Below are 20,588 nucleotides of genomic sequence, written 5' to 3' on the forward strand. Positions count from 1 at the left end.
TCCGCGTGCCAGTACGCATGAGCGCCTCACAGTGGAGGAGGGTCAACGGTGGATGTGGAGGGCCTTGTTGTGGAGCTGGGCCTGATGATGTAGGTGGAGGGCCTTACTGTGGGGGAGGGCCTGACGGTGGAGGTGGGGACATAGAGGGCTTACGCATGCCTGATACAAAGAGTTTTATTGAGGTGGATCTGTTCAGTTGAGCCTCACGGTAGGGGGTACTTTGAGTCTGAGGTCATTCTTGGGAGTAGAGAGATGAGGGGGAAGATGCAGTGGATGATGGTATAGGAGGATATGTGGACTGTGGAGGAGAGGTAATGCTATTTGGTTGCATTTGCTTTTACATGTCATAGTTTGTATATTCCAAGATCAACTTCACTCCTTCAGTTGAATATAGTGTTAATATTGTTAATAAATTATAAGAAACATATAACGTGATATTAATCATCACATTTCAATTGATAAAGGTTATTTATTATTACGAAAGTCACTGCAATACTTGTTCACCTGATGTTCACTCTAACATTACGAAATGTGTGACTATTAAAGTTAATTGAATTATGTCCCTTACATGCCATCAATCAGGTATCTAGCCATGCTGATGACAGACTTGATTCCATCTGATCATGCTTGTAGACAATGCAGCTTTTAAAGGCAATGTTACCACGTTTGCGCACTTCGCGGAGATCGCATTCAAGGAAGACGCTGCAGATGTCTGTTCAATTGGAAATTGGGATGGAATCCTGGCCAAAGTTTGTTTTAAGCTTTTTCCATTGAACTTCCTTAACACTGTCACATTGTATAAATGATTGGAGACAGGTGCAGGAATACGTAATAGTGGGTTTTAATACTCCCCCCAAATTACACAACATGCCATGAAAGGCATGGGGACGAAGCCCAAAACAAACATGTATACAAAACACACAGGGATGTAACCCAAACAAAAGAGCGAGGTTAAACCTCTAATAAATATACGGGACGAGACCCGTAATAACAATTGCACAAAACACGCAGGTACTCACAGGACCAATGGACATGGTATCAATAACCGACAAGACGATGATAAACAGAGGGCACATATGTACAGTTACTAATTAGGGGATTTGGAATCAGGTGTGCGTAATGAGACAGTTCAGTGAAGCCTAGAGGCCGGTGACGTAGACCTCCGGAATTGGTACACGGAAAGAGCAGCAGTACTGGGGGAATCCGTGACAATGTCCACATTCAGGAAAATGCCAGATAGGCTGGTCCATTTTTTGCCTCCTGGGCCTGTCAAACTTTTCTTTTTCTCACCAAATTATCATTATCTGGCTAATAATGGGGGCCTCTTGGGGGAAAAATATGGGCTGGTGTGGGGGCCTCAAGGAATCTGCTAGGGCAGATTTCTAGTCCCAGTCCGCCCCTTTCAACATTCAAATGATGGGAGGTGAAAATAAAGCAATTTTCTGCTTTATATTATAATTATTTGTATTATTATTAAATTGCCGGTTAGGGTTTAAGCCATACAAGAGACTTCAATACACCACACTAACCACAAGGTGGCACAGTAGTGCTCTGCCCAGCACTATCCACCCTCATGCGCCAGTACAGAGAAGGTATGGGTATTATTAATTCCTCTCAGGGATGGCCTATTTTTATAGATTTTTTATTTAACCTTTATTTAACTAGGCAAGTCAGTTAAGAACACATTTTTATTTACAATGACGACCTACCCCGTCCAAACCCTCCCCTAACCCGGACGATGCTGGGCCAATTGTACGACGTCTTATGGGACTCCCGATCAAGGCCGGTTGTGATACAGCCCGGGATCAAACCCGGGTCTGTAGTGACGCCTCTAGCACTGTGATGCAGTGCCTTAGACCACTGTGCTACTTGGAACCCGTGGACTGACACTAATGTACTAAACGTAAAGATTTTGGCCTCACTGGAAAATGGACTCAGTGGGAGTACTCAGATAGGATAAATGCCATTGACACCCAACATAATTAAAGCCTAAAACCGTTCCACAGTAAATGGGAGCATCGATCCCAATATATTCAACAAGTATCCAGGCTGCAGCAGGTCCTGGGTCTGTGTGGACGACTGACTCTAGCCCTTTTAGTTCAGCACTATGCCTGGCTTTTTTATTCCCCCTGAGTGTTAGTTGATTTTCAGCTAAAATAAATGCTTTATCAGTGTGACGCTTGGATTAGAAAATTTCTGAAAATGTCTGGTATGTATAAATGGTGTTCTAAAACTAATTACAGTAAACATTCCAAAATGGTAATAGAAAACAACACAGGAAATGTTATCAATGAGTATTGCCATAAATAAGCATGACCTCAGGCTTTCAATAGTTTGTCTATTTAAAAAAAAAAAAAGAAAGTACAACCAGAGAGGGTAGACATCTGACTAGGGCTGCAACATTCCGGAACTTTCCCAAATTTCCAGGTTTTACTCAAATCCTCTTTGGAGGATTCTGGATTTCCTAATTATTCCCCCGACACACCTGGGAATTTTGATAAAGCTAACCAGAATTTTTGCATCCCTACATCGGACTGTAGCCTACCATCTTTGCTAAAAGTAGTATACTGTAGTACACTAGACTAACACCAGAGGGTTCCATTACCAGCATTAACCAGTACTACACTTATGGAATTGCAGGAACACACACTGAGCTTCAACAGTCATTTCTACATCAGTTACTAAAAACCACCCAACAGGTAAGTTCATAAGACACATCTCCAAATTGCAATGAAACTATGGACCTCTATTTTATAAACTCCTTGAAGAACATCTACTTTAAATAAACAACAAATTACAATTACAGAGATGACGCCAAAACTAGTTACTATTCCACCAACGGATTAAATGATCAAGATTGAAGCCTCAGCATTTTTTGTCATGCATTATAACTTCATTCTGTGGCCAGTGCACAAAACAGTTTGTTTAATCAGTAACCTCAGTAAACCTTTTTAATAATTATCCCCATCCAACATATTCACAAACCACAAAAGTTAAGTGACTACAAAAATCATACATAACTAAGTCTACCATAACAGCAACAACATGAAACACACAGAATCATTCAGTTACGTGTTGCTCAGGTTGCTTGCTGTATTACAGTAAATTAGTAGGGGCGGCCATGTTGTTTGGCTCTCTCCTCTCCGAGGCTGGATCAATGCCTGGGGTGGGGGGAGGCTAACGCCTACAGGCCAGGCTTAGCTGAGAAAACAATCCCAGGGATTTGGACAAAACCGGTCCCCCTCCATTCAACAGGCCCACTGTCTGAACCCTCTCTATCCATTAGATCATATCTGGGTCAAAGAGCACATAAAGATGGGACCCCCTGGCTCCCACACACACAAAGCCCTGCAACCCTCCCCCCCCCCCCCACTCGAGAGGCCATTCACTGGACCCTGCCCCTTCCACTCACATCGCCCACAAGGGTCACATGAGTCCAATCAACCAAGGCCAAAAATCCCCACTCTGCTTCGTTTCTAAAACAGAATTGGGATCAAACCGAACTCATGGTGTCCCGTTGATGAAGGAGCATACTCATCATCAGGGGATGTGTCCTCCTCTAGTGTCCTCCTTTTTCTAAATCACCAAGACCCTTAAAACAATCAAGACAGTCCAAGACAGCCTAACTCTCCACTACGACTAGCCACATTGGGTTTGATATGCAGAGGCCGGTGGTGATGGAGTGAATAGCTAAAGAAAAGTAGCTCATTAGCTGATCCTTCTGAGGGGAGAGGTCAGGGTCGGCATATGCTGCCCAAAGACGGCTGGGAAGGGAGAGGGCTGCCTGCTATAATAGGGAGCCGAAGGAGAACCTCTGGTCTCTTGTTTGCGCCGAAACAGATGGCAGGATATCCTGGCTTGATTAACCTGGTTAGGTCAGCTATAAGGAAGCCGATCTTAGATGTTCCAGATTGAAAGAAGGGCTCTCATCTCTGGGAGAAACAACGATGAGCCCTATTATTCAGGTTGCTATAATACTTTGTCTAATGAGCACAGGACATTGAAATAATAATGTTGACGTGAATATGATGGTGGTGATTTGGAAAATAAGGACATCTAAGCCTGTGCTGTGATTCCAGGAGTGTTTGGATAGTGTCTAGATGAGTTGCTTGTCAGTCTGGTGTGTTGCTGAGGTGTAATGTTGTCCATTGAGTTAGCACAACCTTCCAAAGCGAAATGGTTCCAAATAACACAGAGAGCGAGAAAGAGAGACAGAGCCAGAGAGAGGAGGTGGGGTGGGGGAAGGAAGAAGGATAGAGGAGAGGAAAATAGAGAGTGCTAGAAAGAGAGAGTGAGAGAAAGATAGAGGGAAAGATAGAAAGTGAGGAATACTAAAGCCCACCAGATAGCTCAGTTTAGTATAATGCCACGTTTGTATCGCTTCCTAGATGCACGGAAAAACTGAACCATTAGTGTCTCGCCCCGTTTCCCCCCTAACAGCAATCCGGGTGGCAGCAATAATGGTGTGCACCCTGCATATCTAATGATAGCATTTATTACCTACATAATGAGAGAGGAATGTAGGACATGGTCGCTAGGCAAGCACTGACACAATGCTAACCATTAGCACTTCCATTTGGTTCTATGTCAACAGACTACCGTCTCTGTCAGAAAATACCTATCTGGTCATTCTACATGCAGAACACATACACCCACCCATGGCTCTACTGTCTGGTAGATGTAATAATTCCAGCCACAACACTGGCCATGTCATGTTCAAACTCAAGAGGCTTTTCGCTACAGCTCAACAGCAGGGGGTGCTGCTGTGATCAACAACACAAATGACCTCTTCATATGCAATATAACATGGCTTCGCATCAGCCTCCTGTAGTGGATCATATATTCTGTGCTACACTTAGCGGCCCACTTACACTATACCCAAATGAGCTCCCGTAGTGGAGAGCAGCCACAGGGAATAAAGAGACACTAGTAAAAGAAGTGGCAGCGGCGGCATATTACTACATTTATTTGACTTGATTTAATACCTTCTGCTTGGCAAGGCTTTTCTGGCATTAGGTGACTAAATGCATTTAAGAACTGAGCAGTGAGTACTACATCTTTACCCCATCACTAGTATAGTGGAATATAATACTCCCTCTGTAGCCCGACTGACTTATTCAAATCACCATCATTCCAATTCCTCCGGTGCTTTTAAAGAAATTGACAAAAAGGGATGACAGAGTGTTGACGATCAAGACATATTTTTTTGTGCACAGAGAAGTGGGACTGGTGGAAGAGAGAAAAGCGTTGAATGAGAAAAGCTGTTGCCTTCAGATGTGAGAGGAGGGGAAGCTGGGGAGAATCTCATGGGGGGCGGTCTATGCATCTTCATTTGTCAGCCGCAGCAACGGTCCTCCCAGTGACTTCATGGTTGTTACCCATGTTTACAGAGCTGCTTTTGAAGGACACAGTTCTGCATAACAAGAACAGCAGTATGGCTCTCCAACATTGTGTAAACCTGTAATTCATTTTTAGTATCTATACAGTAGTGAACTGTGTGTTGGCATCTGAAGAGTCCACAGAGTATATGAGGAATGGGTCACCCAGAAAGAGAAGGGAAGCACCACATTAGAAAACAGGCAGACAAACTTGAGTCCATTTTTTATTGATTTTCTAACTGCAGATTGAAGGTATACAACTGAACATCGTTATTTTTCTGAGACTCATAAATAAAAATACAAAAAAATGTTCACTACAAAACAATCTACTGTTAGTAGGATGTAAAAAATATTATCTTTCACTATCGAAGGCACAAAATGTACTTAGTGACAACATGGATAATAAAACCTGCAGCATTTAAATCTCTTATTTCTTTTATTTTTTTTTCACACTCCATCATAGAAACACTGAAATTTTACAAAGAGATGTGTCTGATCCTACACGGAAAGAAAAAAAACTAAATCAACAGAGAGATGCTGGGATCCGTGGCACAACTAACATGGGAAGCAGGGCCACAGACACACAGCTAATCGCTGGAAAAGACAAAGGACCTTTGCAAAGTTCTAATGCAAATTAGATCATTTTTATTCAAATTACAAAAAAAAAAGAGAAATTAAATTATAATAATTGGGCACCTTCTAAGATTAGGCTAAGATCAGGTGCTGAGGTAGACGAAAACGATAACAATTCAAATAATAATAAAAACACTATTTTCTTAATACAGAGCAACTCGACTGGCACTTGTGCTGTCACAACAAGGAAGAATGAAACAAAATGACAGACAAGCCAGAAAGAGAGAAAGAGAGAAAAGCTTTGTAATGCTTGGTCCGACAGGGCAATTGGTCCTCAGTGCTAATATAAAAAGACAATGTCTTGGTGCTTTGATACTCAAACAGTTTAGTCTGGACCTCAAATGGCACATGCATGGCAACACTGCATGAAATGGCTACTCGTTCTAGAACACCACACTGAAACACAGAGTGCCTACTCCAGGGATGCCATGATTTTGTACGGCTGGTCTTTGAATTTTTTTCTTATCTTAAGAACAAGTACTATATAACAAACAAGTCGTAATGTTAAGCTGGGGCAACGCTATGGGTTTGGCAAGCTGCCAAAGTGGAGGTTGGAAGGGCATTAACTGCTCAGCAAACCTGTTGCTGACAGCAAAATATTATTAACGAAAAAACATACTTAGACTTATTTCCAAAATGAACAGGCAACAGTCCTTCAGAACAGATTGAAAAAGCAAAATGCATACAATTTTTATGGCCCGTGAATGTTATCATCTTTATGTCTTATACTCTCAAGCTCCATAGTCTGTATTTTTGGGACACTTTTTCTTCCTTGCTTTTTGTGCGTAAACAAGTTACATTGCTTTCGGGTGTCAATTACAAACAAAAACATCAAAGGTGGTTTACCCACTACCAATTTTAGGCTAATGCAGCCCTCCAAACAGCTCCTTTTTTATTCTAAATCAGAAATCAGGTCATCTCAAATCGTCATGACATCCCTAGAGTGCTGGAGACACCATTAATTATCTTCTGAAAGTACAGAAACAAAGCAGATATAGCTGGACATTTTTGTTGAACAATTTCCATTTTAGGCACAACGATATTACAGAAACAGAGTAACATTGAGGGAAGAACTATATCAACGCCAATGTATTTTTTTTTCAACAAGTTGAGAGAAAAGTGGCACAGAGCATTGTTTTTATTTTGTGTCTGATCTAATTAGTGCATTTTTCACTAATACACGCACGCGCACCCACAGATACACTTCCATTTATGCACACACACACACAAAAAAAGTATAAAACATTCAGAGAACAATGATAGGAGACTGAATCCCTCTAGTTATTGAAGTTTGATGAGATTGTTTCAGGCTCTCTGGCCTGGCACTCTGATTTGGTGACTGAAGTTATTATAGTGGATGAATATTGGACAAGGGAAATCCCTCGGCTCACAGTGTTCGATAATACAATGGCAAGACAATCATGGGCCAATACGACCACGTTCATGCCATTGCTTCTTTTTTTTATCACTTCAAGTACAAAAACAAAATGTTGGCAATAAAAGTTGATTGAAAATTGTGAATGACGTGTACTAATTGACCGATGGCAGCATCCCTACCATCCATTTGAAATGATCAATTTCTTTTTTTCCACATGCACGTTTATGGCCGATAGATTTAGTCCTTCACCTACAATGCATTGACATCCAGAAAGCAACACTTACTACAACATATTCACACATTTAACATTACCAAAGAGGAGCAAGGCAAAAGATTCTAAACCAGAGAAAAAACTAGGTAATTAAAAAAAAATATATATACAAATATATGCCCTGCTGAAACCCTCGACAAATGGAAAGGGACTGACACTGAATACAAAAATATTACAATTTTTATATATCAAACTGCCTCTGTTGGCTCTTGTTCAGGAATACACTCATTTCGAGAGAACTTGTCGACCAAGATGATCTCTTTTTTTCTAACCTTCCTTTTTTCTTTGATTAACACTTGCAGTCCCAATTGTCCAACGCACACTGCATCGCTGCATATATGACCTGTTCTTGGTGGTTCAGCATTGGTGAACCTTTTTTTTTTTCTTCACATTACAAAACTACAATTCTATTCACATATTTTCAAGTTTAACGCTTTTTTTTACTCTTAAAAGTACTATTACTTCTTCTACTGCGTACATCCCTCTTACCTCATACTTAAGGCTTCAACATCTTTTCTCTGTTCTTAAGGTTCCTGTCAGGGGGGGACTGTAAGATAAGAATAAACTCTTGTTTTATATTTCCCCATCAATCTTACCCTTTATATAAATGTCACTTACACATATGAAAAGACAATAAGTCAACACTTGAAAGCATGAGATGAAGTTGCAATGATGCAAAACACAAACACACAAAATAACGTGCTTTTACAAAAATGAAAACAAAACAACTTAGAGGTAGCTTTTATAAGAATGACCAAACCCACCAGCTCTTCAACAAGCAGGGTTAATAAAAAAAAGACCAAGTTTGGTAACAATAATGCACAAAAATACACAACAATAAAAATCTATTTTCACCGTGGCACTCATTTCCACGTACACATTGCTTTATCACATCTCCCTCGCGCAATAGTGCGGCTTTCGGACACACGCTCACAAAAAGTAAGAGCATGTACAAAATGAAACAAAAAAACATAAGGGAACTAAAAACAAGCACGAGGTCACAACAAACGAGGTAATTCAAGTACAATGTGCTGAGATAAATCGAGATATAATAGGAAAGAGAAAGCGAAGAAACAAAACCATATATTAAGAGTTGATTTATTGTGTCTTCTTACCGTTCGACACCTGGGCTGGCCAGGCCATGTCTCCTCCAATCAGTTTAGTCCCCGATCCCCCTCCCCTGCTAATAATTGAGTGTGATTATATCGTTAACACTGACCTGACAGTGGTGCTCATAATGCCTTCATTATGCTGCCATATGAACAGATATAATGCTTGTCATAACAGGTTATGACATATTTTATTGATATAGCACTATTACAATTTTATGAAACTATTTTCCACCTGGCATCACATTCATGGTTATACTCCTCATAACAGTACATACGATCTGTTATAACAAGTGCCATATCTCCTTATAGTCGCATCATGAAGGCATTACAACCACCCCTCGGAGGTGTTACTGGTGCCACCCCTCCACGTCACAGCTCCCGACCTCAATCCACAGCAGCCTTTGTCATTTTGGTCTCCATCACCATGGCATATAGAGAATATGAGATTATTAATGTGAGAAAATAGTTAATGTTATGAGTCGGACGACGTACTACAATTTAGTGTAATTGATGATAATCTGCTTACATTTATATGAATAATATCAGTCCAGTATCTATAGCGGGAAGAAATGAGACATCTCCAGTTAATGCTGTATAGAGACTCATGGTTTAAGAGAAAACAGAGCAGCGGCTTCGCAGCGAGCTACCCCTCAAAAATATATCTGATATAAGAAACATCAAACAGAGACTGCTGTCGTAATATGTCTTTACCTGTGCAATGAAGCTATGATAAACTGATGCGGAGACAAAGATAAGGAGAATAAAAAAGTGACAGTCATGGTTCGACTCCCAAGAGGCTCCGGCGAAACCCGACTAGTGGCCTCAGCCGTTTTCAGCCCTTATCGAACAGAACCCTGGAAGCTCACCGGGACGAGGAGATTTCCGATATGGGAATATCATCCTCTGTTCATCTCCCTTGCTGAACAAAAGACAAACCTCTGTGTGGGTACAGAGGTGTTGTGCCTCAATCCAATTAAACTTTGCTTATGTTGATGCAGTACAATACATGGTGCTATTTTGCCATAGGTCTGGCTGACATGTGACACATGAGCCAGCCCTTAGGCTCTGATTCTCGAGGGCTATCTGAATGACACCACTGTAGGGGCTCTAAGTGCTCTGTGCCACCAGGTCTGAAGACACCATTTTGGAGCACTCTGGTAAACAACGAGATGGGTAGTAGGGGTCAACTGTGACATGTTCCTCAAGCAGGACATGACTTGGTGTCTAGTGTAATCCAATCAAATCAGGAAGGGATCTGTAGTATCAGGTAATGAGAGGATTGACCCACCAAGTTACAGTAGGATACAATCCCTTACCAGAAAAGGTGAGGATGTCAAAACTACATTTAGGGATGGCCAGTGGTTTAAATGATGGGGATGTGTGGGTTCACATAGCCTTTGAGAATAATTTCAGTTCAGTTTCAGGTGTGGCTTGGGTGACATCTTTCAAGTCTGTAGATAGACTTAAGGACAACAAACTCCATTGATGCAGGTCCATCGATGAGGGTACACCCACAGGTTTTGCATTAGGCAATTTGAAAACAACTTGAAACAAAACGTTTATGGATGTACTGAACGACATGTGACTTTGAAGGGGTAATGTCCTCTGCCCAGCCCTTTTCCTCAGTGTGCCCCTCTGTCATTCACTCTCTTTGCATTAGAAAATCGCCGGTGCTTCCGTCTCGTGGATTTCCTCGCTTGACTTCTTCGCCACAGGCCTCGTTCTCCTCCTACTCCTCCTTCTCTCGCTTCCTTCCCCACTTCCTCTGCCCGCCCTCCTTCCCCCCGGCTGTTGTCTGGTGGCATCAGACATAGCAGAGGTACAGGTAGGTCTTCTCTATCCTCCAGTCCGGGGGGATGTCTTCGGGCCTGTGGCCCTTCATGTGCTTCTGCATGGCTGAGAGGCTGGGGCAGTACTCCAGGCAGATGGTGCATTGGTACGGCGAGGCACCGTTGTGGGTGCGCAGGTGTTTTATCATGGCCGAGTAGTCCCTGGATCGCTGGTGGCACAGCTTGCACTCAAACGGCTTCTCACCTGGAGGGGGTGACAACAACAACAACGGACATGTCAACAACAACATCAGGCTGAGGAATGGAACTCTATATGACCCATGCAGTCAGCTGTTCCTACATTTACAAGGTTGTCAAGGTGTAACCACCTGTAGCAGATTACAGTAGAAACTTTCTTCTAGAGCTTCCTCCCTTTGTGTGTCAATGCTAGCAGAATGAGCGTGATATCCAGTGGTCTCAATTAGCAATGACCATAATGTCTATAAAATACCCATGGCTAAATTGAAAGGTGCATGTGATAATGGATAATGGTATTTCATATCGCGCAGCTGTGCACTATATGAACCACCCCTATAATGTGCTTTACAAACCAAACCTATCCAGTTACACCGATGTACATGTGCCACATTTAATGTCTAACATCAAATCACCAATAGGACCTATGCCATTTTGGAACATCAAATCACAACTTCAATTTTATTACATTTGATTCTCGACTGTTCCAAAGCAGCTACATTCCAGTGCATGTGGTATTCCGGACCAGCGCCCCCCCAAACGTGCAAATGATTAGAGGGATGGCTAGGAATAATCCCCGGGACTCAATCCGACAGGCGCAAATTAGACATGCAAATGCCGACCTTTACCAATGGCATTTGAAATGAGGTGTTGGATGTGATTGGGGCCGTGAATGATACCGACGCTCACACCACGTTACAGAGAGGCCTCTCTCTGATGTGTCCCTGCATCTATTTTTTAATTTTTATATTTTTGAAGCGCCAAACTTGACCTGTGGGAAGGGGGTCAGGGTTGTGTTTACGCAAATAGCCATGCCAAGAAGATGATTACGGGCCATGTCGACTGACGAGGCCCTACGTGCCAGCAGTGTATACAATAACCACCCTTTAAACAGGGTTGCCTCAGATAACTGGGAAATAATGAACTGCAAATGGGAACCAGTATTGATCCGCCATTGACAGGTGGGACCCGGGGAGGGGGGAAGGTTGCCAATGTCGATGATTTATCAAGCGGCCCCCTTTTGTGCGCAGTGGCCTTTGACTGTGAGCTTGTCACTTGGTCTTGTTATCTCCAGTGCGCTTTAGCTCACCGCGAATTAAGGCCCCTGGTCCCGGCACCACAAAAGGGGAAGGGGGGGGGCATTTATTTGACAGCTGGCTTATTGAATGGGAGACAGGGGAGTGTTGGTGAGGGGTTGAAGCAGGTAAAACCTTGGCTCAACAGCAGACCTGGGATACTAGGTGGTGTGTCCCCCTCATAGCACCCTGATTCACAGCACATGCCCCTCATCCTCATATCTGGGGACGTAAATTCAGCCATCATGAGAGTGACAATTGCCAGCGGCTGATTGACACCTGGTTGACACATTTATGGAGCTGTAAAGGCCTGGGATCAATATGGTGGCTCCTCCGCAAGCCTGTATTTACTGGCCCAGGGAATCATTCATAAAAACAGTCTGTGTACAGTATGCTTTGTAAAATGAGCAAATCAAGTGCGCACATTGCTCCCAGACCATCTTAACGCCCAGTATAAAACTATTGAAGACTTGTCATACACTTCCCCTCCTTCTGCGTTACAACACTGAATTCAATCTGTTATGGAGCCGAGCTGGATCTCCAGTGAGTTATGTAGTCTCCAGAGGGAACTGTACTGGTAGAAACTATTAGCATTGTATACTAACCCTTTAACTCTCTTGAACAAGCCATGAAAGCTTGCACAATTTCCCCAGTGTAACAGAGCTGATATTTTCCCAGTGTAACAGTTCTGCCATTTGTATCCGTGCTATAGCAATGACAATCTATCAGCGTACCAGAGTTAACATTTTCCCAGTTTAACGGAGTTGACATACACTCCCGTTAAAAAGTTTGGGGTCACTTAGAAATGTCCTTGTTTTTGAAAGAAAAGCAATTTTTTTTGTCCATTTAAAATAACATCAAATTGATCAGAAATACAGTGTAGACATTGTTAATATTGTAAATGACTATTGTAGCTGGAAACGGCAGTTTTTTTTAATGGAATATCTACATAGGCGCACAGAAGGCCCATTATCAGCAACCATCACTCCTGTGTTCCAATGGCACGTTGTGTTAGCTAATCCATGTTTATCATTTTAAAAGGCAAATTGATCATTAGAAAACCCTTTTGCAATATGTTAGCACAGCTGAAAACTGTTTTTCTAACTAAAGAAGCAATAAGACTGGCCTTCTTTAGACTATTTGAGTATCTGGAGCATCAGCATTTGTGGGTTTGATTACAGGCTCAAAATGACCAGAAACAAATAACTTTCTTCTGAAACTCGTCAGTCTATTCTTGTTCTGAGAAATGAAGGCTATTCCATGTGAGAAATTGCCAAGAAATTGAAGATCTCGTACAACACTGTGTACTACTCCTTTCACAGAACAGCGCAAACTGGCTCTAACCAGAATAGAAAGAGGTGTGGGAGGCCCTGGTGCACAACTGAGCAAGAGGACAAGTACATTAGAGTGTCTAGTTTGAGAAACAGACGCCTCACAAGTCCTCAACTGGCAGCTTCATTAAATAGTACCCGCAAAACACCAGTCTCAACGTCAACAGTGAAGAGGCGACTCCGGGATGCTGGCCTTCTAGGCAGAGTTCCTCTGTCCAGTGTCTGTGTTCTTTTGCAAATCTTAATCTTTTCTTTTTATTGGCCAGTCTGAGATAAGGCTTTTTCTTTGCAACTCTGCCTAGAAGGCCAGCATCCCGGAGTTGCCTCTTCACTGTTGACGTTGAGACTGGTGTTTTGCGGGTACTATTTAATGAAGCTGCCAGTTGAGGACTTGCTGATGCTCCAGATACTCAACTAGTCTAAAGGCCAGTTTTATTACTTCTTTAATCAGAAAAACAGTTTTCAGCTGTGCTAACATAATTGCAAAAGGGTTTTCTAATGATCAATTAACCTTTTAAAATTATAAACTTGGATTAGCTAACACAATGTGCCATTGGAACACAGGAGTGATGGTTGCCTCAGTACACCTACGTAGATATTCCATTTTAAAAAAATCTGCCGTTTTCAGCTACAATAGTCATTTACAACATTAACAATGTCTACACTGTATTTCCGATCAATTTGATGTTATTTTAAATGGACAAAAAAATTTGCTTTCTCTCAAAAACAAGGACATTTCTACGTGACCCCAAACTTTTGAACGGTAGTGTATTTCCTGTGATTTTCCCGTCTATTGTGATTCTAACGATGCATACCTGTGTGCACGCGGTAGTGGGTCTCCAGCTGGTGCTTGAGGCTGAACCTCTTCCCACAGCCGTTACATTCATAGGGCTTTTCCCCGGTGTGGATGCGCTTGTGGCCCTTCAGAGTGTTCTCGTCACGAAAGCAGCTCCCGCAGAACTCGCACTCATATGGATGGTCACCTGCTGAACACGGGGGACAACACAGACAGTTGAACATAATTCCAAAGATATTTCTCCTACAATATTTGATCATGTTTGATTCAGTCGCAGTCCTTCATGTAATAACTTAGACAGAGACAGAAAATAAATAAAAGGGAACAACCAAATTGGACTCATAGCTTTGTTACAGTTTCAAAATGTTATTTTTGTCTGAGTTCATACAGAAAGAAAGCTATAGAAGTACAAGTGTGTTCAATTCAATGAGAAGATGAATATTACGGGACAAAGGCTAGAATAGGTTCGCAATCGCACTGAGCTTTCGGGGACAAAATTCTAACATATTTCGTAAAAACACTTATTCCAGTCCACTCAATTTCTCCCTTTTTGAAGGTCAAGTTAGAGCACTGTACCCTTGCCACCCCGGGGACACTCGTGTAATGGATATTCAGATGTCAATAATCAGTAATATTATGATATGCGGAGGCTCTCTCCAACACTCGGTGACTAATTGCTTTCCTGTGTCTGACTAGCAGCCGCCCATACATCATTCACTCCCCGGTACAGATGCGCCGCGCTGCCAGGCGTGTAATGTTCTCAATATTTAATGCATTTCACTCCACCGCTAAAGGTTTAAGTCATCGCCAATGACCTACGCGTTTCATTATCTGGCTGTCCGAGCGGCACCGTGCCAGGGAATAAATTGCATTTCTCGTTATGTACTGTCATGCTCGGGCACCCATCGCCCCTGTCAAGAGACAATGTCAATTTCTTCTGGCATGTATTTTCGTTGGAGAGAGACGCGCCTTAAATGTTATTCACATTTGGACGCAGTGGCTGTTTGGAGTGATGCGACGCCCGGTGTATGACGCTTTCTGGTTGGGGGGGGATACTGTGGATGGGGAGGGCAGGGATAAAAAAGACAGAAAAAAAGAGATATATAGAGAAAGAGAGGGAGAAAGCAGGAGGGTAAAAATCTATAAAAGTGACAGTCTTTATTTGTCTGCATGAAGTTATCAGTGGCTCCCGCTGTAAGACGTGCTCTTTTCTAGCGTTTTAGCCACGGCAGAGATCACAATCCATGACAGAGCGTGGTGGGGCCCACACGACGCTACAGGAATAGTAATGGAGCTGAGATTCACCTGCCTTTAATTAGGAGCAGTCTGAGCCCCAATCAGACAGATCTGGAGGAGAGCATGCTAATGCTCAGTGGACAGACTATGGAAGGTTATTTACCTTCAAATTCACACAGACAATGCATTATAACACATACATACATACATATATACATACACACACATGTACACACACACATGTACACACACACATGTACACACACACACACACACACACACACACACACACATACATACATACATACATACATACATACATACATACATACATACATACATACATACATACATACATACATACATACATACATACATACATACATACATACATACATACATACATACATACATACATACATATATATATATATATATTAGTAACTAATAAAATGTCATTCTTATTAGCAGGGAGGGGACTTCATTGCTCCTTATGCAAAAAGTCAATATTTGTAAGCGAATGCCATAATCACATTGTGCTGCAATCCAAAGGCCAGGCAGGACTTCATTTAGTCAGGAATACATTATGCTCCCAGGCACTGGAGATACAGCATCGTAAATCAGAAGGCTTTCACTATCTCTCCCCTCCCTCCTTTCCCTTTTCCTTCTCTCACTCCACTCCCCCCACAACTCTTTCTATCTCTGTCTCTCTCACTGCATCGCTCTGCTGCTCTCCCTCCTCTCTCCCTTTCTCTGTGTGTCTGTCAGACAGACACAGTGCCTGCTGGGTTCTAATGACAGCGAGGGGGCAGAGATGAGGATCCAGCACACTGAGGCAGAACAGTGGACTAGGAGTGGACCCTTGGGTACCCTGGGCACTGCCACCTGCGTTTCCATGCCCCCTGGGGGGGGCTGGTGTGGACAGTGTATCTGCTGCCTCAACCCCCACGCCCACCCCCCCCACTTCAGTCTACCCCTCTCCCCCAGGCACTGGTGTGAACGCCGTGTGCCCGTGGGCACCGAGGGCGGGTTCATTATGCGATAAGCGTCAGTAAATCAGGGGGCTCTGTCACTGCCAGGGCACTCTCTCTCTCCCTCTAGCTATCCTTCTCTCTCTCTCTCTCTCTCTCTCTCTAGCCTGGCGCTATCAAACACAGCTGCGAACACAAAACACTCCGCCGCAGACGGCAAATGGGCTCCGAGTTAAAATACACAAGCGACCGTTGTACAACAACGGAATATTAACGAGGGCCCGGGCCAGGGCGCGCGTCTGCAAGCGTGGTGGGGAGAGAGGGAGGACAGAGGAGACTGCCATCATTATGAGACCCCATTGTACAACAGTGTGCCCATGTGTGTGTGCAGCCTCTCTTTTGAGGCACAGAGATGAAGTGAGAGAGGGGAAGAAAGAGGGAGAGGGATAGATAGAATGTCTCAGAGAATAAAAATGGGGATTACAGAGTAATAGAGAAAGAGAGGAAGAAGTGAGAGGGAAATAGACTGTGGGGTTAGCGTACTCTTCTCAAGGGAATAAATAAATGGCAGATTGATACACTGTAATAAGCTAAATTAAATCTGTTGCCCCGCTCTGTCATCAATAGTAAACCAATGTCAAACAGAGGGCAATATCAGTGAAGCTGATTTCCAAAGCTATCGGTCTCCCGAAAGAACGATGTGTCAAACATGCGTATATTGTGTATATTGTACTTGCTTCAGATATTGCGCATATTGTACTTGCTCCAGCTATTGCGCTTGCAGCTGTGAAGTTGAAGGCAGAAGACATACAATGCCTTCAAAAAGTTTTCATACCCCTTATTCCCCATTTTGCGTTACAGGCTGAATCTACACACAATACCCCATAATGACAGTGAAAACATGTTTTTAGAAATGTTTGTAAATTTATTGACAATGAAATACATAGATTTCTCATGTACATACAGTACCAGTCAGAATGTTTGGGCACACCTACTCAATCAAAGGGTTTTCTTTATTTTTTACTATTTTATTAAATTGTAGAATAATAGTGAAGACATTTAAACTATGAAATAACATGTAGTAACCAAAAATGTGTTACACAAATCAAAATACATTTTGTATTTTAGATTCTTCAAAGTAGCCACCCTTTGCCTTGACAGCTTTGCACACTTGGCATTTTCTCAACGAGCTTTACCTGGAATGCTTTTCCAACAGTCTTGAAGGAGTTCCCACATATGCTGAGCACTTGTTGACTGCTTTTCCTTCACTCCGCAGTCCAACTCATCCCAATTGGGTTGAGGTCAGGTGATTGTGGAAGCCAGGTCATCTGATGCAGCACCATCACTTTCCTTCTTGGTCAAATAGCCCTTACACAGCCTGGAGGTGTGTTTTGGGTCATTGTCCTGTTGAAAAACTAATGATAGTCCCACTAAGCGCAAACCAGATAGGATGGTGTATCACTGCAGAATGCTGTGGTAGCCATGCTGGTTAAGTGTGCCTTGAATTCTAAATAAATCACCTATAGTGTCACCAGCAAAGCACCATCACACCTCCTCCTTCATGCTTCACATGCGGAGATCATCCGTTCACCTACTCTGCGTCTCACAAAGACACGGCGGTTGAAACCAAAAATCTCAAATTTGGACTCATCAGACTAAAGGACAGATTTCCACTGGTCTAATGATCATTACTTGTGTTTCTTAGCCCAAGCAAGTCTCTTCTTTGCATTGGTGTCTTTTAGTAGAGGTTTCTTTGCAGAAATTCAAACATTATGGCCTGATTCACGCAGTCTCTTCTGAACAGTTGATGTTGAGATGTGTCTGTTACTTGAACTCTGTGAAGCATTTATTTGGGCTGCAATTTCTGAGGCTGGTAACTCTAATGAACTTATCCTCTGCAGCAGAGGTAACTCTGGGTCTTCCTTTCCAGTGGTGGTCCTCATGAGAAACAGTTTCATCATAGCGCTTTATGGTGTTTGCGTCTTGTACTTAAAGAAACCTTAAAAGTTCTTGAAATATTCCAGATTGACTGACCTTCATGTCTTAAAGTAAGGATGGACTGTCGTTTCTCTTTGCTTATTTGAGCTGTTCTTGCCATAATATGGACTAGGTATTTTACCAAATAGGGCTATCTTCTGTATACCACCCCTACCTTGTCACAACACAACTGATTGGCTCAAAAATTCCACAAATTAACTTTCAACAAGGCACACCTCTTAATTGAAATGCATTCCAGGTGACTACCTCATGAAGCTGGTTGAGAGAACGCCAAGAGTATGCAAAGATGACATCAAGGAAAAGGGTGGCTACTTTGAAGAATGTCAACTATATTTTGATTTGTTTAATACTTTTTGGTTACTACAAGATTCCATATGTGTTATTTCATAGTTTTGAAGTCTTCACTATTATTCTACAATGTAGAAAATAGTAAAAATAAAGAAAAACCCTGGAATGAGTATGTGTGTCCAAACTTTTGACTGGTACTGTAAGTATTCACACTCCTTTGCTATGACACTCCAAATTGAATTTAGGTTCATCCAATTTCCTTTTGTCATCCTTGAGATGTCACTATAATGTCCACCTGTGATGTTCACCTGTGGCCAATTCAATTATTTGGACATGATTTAGAAAGAAACACGCCTGTATACATAAGGTCCCACAGAAACTATACCATGAAGTCCAAGGAACTATCTGTAGATCGCCGAGATTATGCAGCATATAGCTGGGGATGGGTATAAAACTATTTTGAGAGAGTTGAAATTTTCCAAGAACACAGTGGTCTCCATTATTGGTTAATGGAAGAAATATGGAATTATCCAGAATCTGCCTAGAGCTGGCCGTCCGACCAAACTGAGCAACCGGGAAAGAAGGACCTTGGTCAGGGAGATGACCAAGAACCCAATGACCAGTCTAACAGAACGACAGAGTTCCTTGGCTGAAATGGGACAACCTGCCAGAAGGACAACAATCTACAGTTTTTCCCCAATCTGGACTTTATGGGAGAGTGGCCAGACAGAAGCCACTCCTGAGAAAAAGGCACACGACAGCACGCCTGCAGTTTACAAAAAGGCATGCAAAAAATGATGTGGTCTGATGAGCCAAACATTTTACTATTGGGCCTGAATGCAAAGAGCTTTGTCTGGAGAAAACCAGGAACAGCTCACCACCCATCTAACACCATCCCTACCGTGAAGCATGGTGGTGGCAGCATCATGCTATGGGGATGGTTTTCAGCGGCAGGGACTGGGAGACTAGTAAGGATAGAGGGAACAATGAATGGAGCCAAATACAGGCAAATCAATGATTAGAATCTGCTTCAGAGTGCAAACAACCTAAGACTTGGTAGAAGAGTTACAGGACAATGACCCCAAGCATACAGCCAAAGCGACACAGGAATTTAGATATTTCTGTATTTAATTTTCAATAAATGTGCAAACATTTCTAAAAACATGTTTGCACTTTGTCATTATAGGGTATTGTGTGTAGATGGGTGAGATTCAGGCATTTGAATTCAGGCTGTAACAACAAAATGTGGAGTAAGTCAAAGGGTATGAATACTTTCTGAAGGCACAGTTTAAGAGATGATGATGGACTTGTTGGAAGAGGGCGATGATGTCTCTAACTGAGATGAAGACAGGACTGCTTGACTTTTGCTCTCAACATAACCTGCTACTGCGTGTTTTTACATCAGATCTCTTTCCCCTAGTACACACAGAAGCATTAAAACGGCAAATACATGTAAGATTTGCCGGTTATTTCCCCTTTCTTGAAATTTGGGATTATTTTAGGCGCCATGGCGACTTGCCGATTTTTTTATCCCTTGACAAAGGCACCACATCATATTACAAGGGTGCTTGTGACTGGCTCATTGCAATTTAATACACACATACGGAGGATCAGGATCAAAACAGCACGGTGCTGCTGCCTCGTCTTGCTGCTCATGCCGAGATTGGGGTTGGGGATGACATTTCAGGGAGTAAAAACCGTCCTCGTGTCCCCGTCAATGGTTTATATATACACTAGATGACTGACAGGGGGCGCTGTTTTTAAACCACCACGCCTCCATCTTGGCACTCCACCACCATTGTAAAACATATTTTGGAAGCTATAGAAACGCATTTATTAATGTCTACGTTTGTATTCTCCATGTTTATTTTATTACAGACACCTTAATGCATACTTTTAAAAGTTATGTGAACCAAACATAATTAAAAATATATATTTTTAATTCCTTAAAAGTATACATTTTAGAGAGTACTAATGTTACTGTCCCCACTACAAGAAAGCAATAGTTAAATTCTGTCCTTTAAATATTTAATTTAAATACTGTAGAAATCCATTCATTCCTATGGAGGACTGCTATGGGCGACAGTGGCTTCAAA

General features: G+C 42.3%; 1 protein-coding gene across 2 annotated transcripts in view; it reads right to left on the reverse strand.

Annotated features, from left to right (window-relative positions):
• Positions 1-5,589: 5,589 nt before the first annotated feature.
• Positions 5,590-20,588, reverse strand: part of LOC106603639 (zinc finger and BTB domain-containing protein 16-A) — a 157,180-nt gene continuing 142,181 nt past the window's right edge. Inside the window, exons 6-7 of one of the 2 annotated variants that reach the window (XM_014197535.2) lie at positions 14,019-14,186; positions 5,590-10,806 (exon numbers count right to left, since the gene is read on the reverse strand). In XM_014197535.2, coding sequence (XP_014053010.2) covers positions 10,577-10,806; positions 14,019-14,186 — 398 coding nt within the window. In that variant the 3' untranslated portion in view covers positions 5,590-10,576. Of the gene's footprint in view, positions 10,807-14,018; positions 14,190-20,588 lie in introns of both variants that reach the window. The other variant, XM_014197534.2, reaches the window with a different exon arrangement.

Source organism: Salmo salar, chromosome ssa04, assembly GCF_905237065.1.
Source record: "Salmo salar chromosome ssa04, Ssal_v3.1, whole genome shotgun sequence".
Classification (NCBI taxonomy): Eukaryota; Metazoa; Chordata; class Actinopteri; order Salmoniformes; family Salmonidae; genus Salmo; species Salmo salar.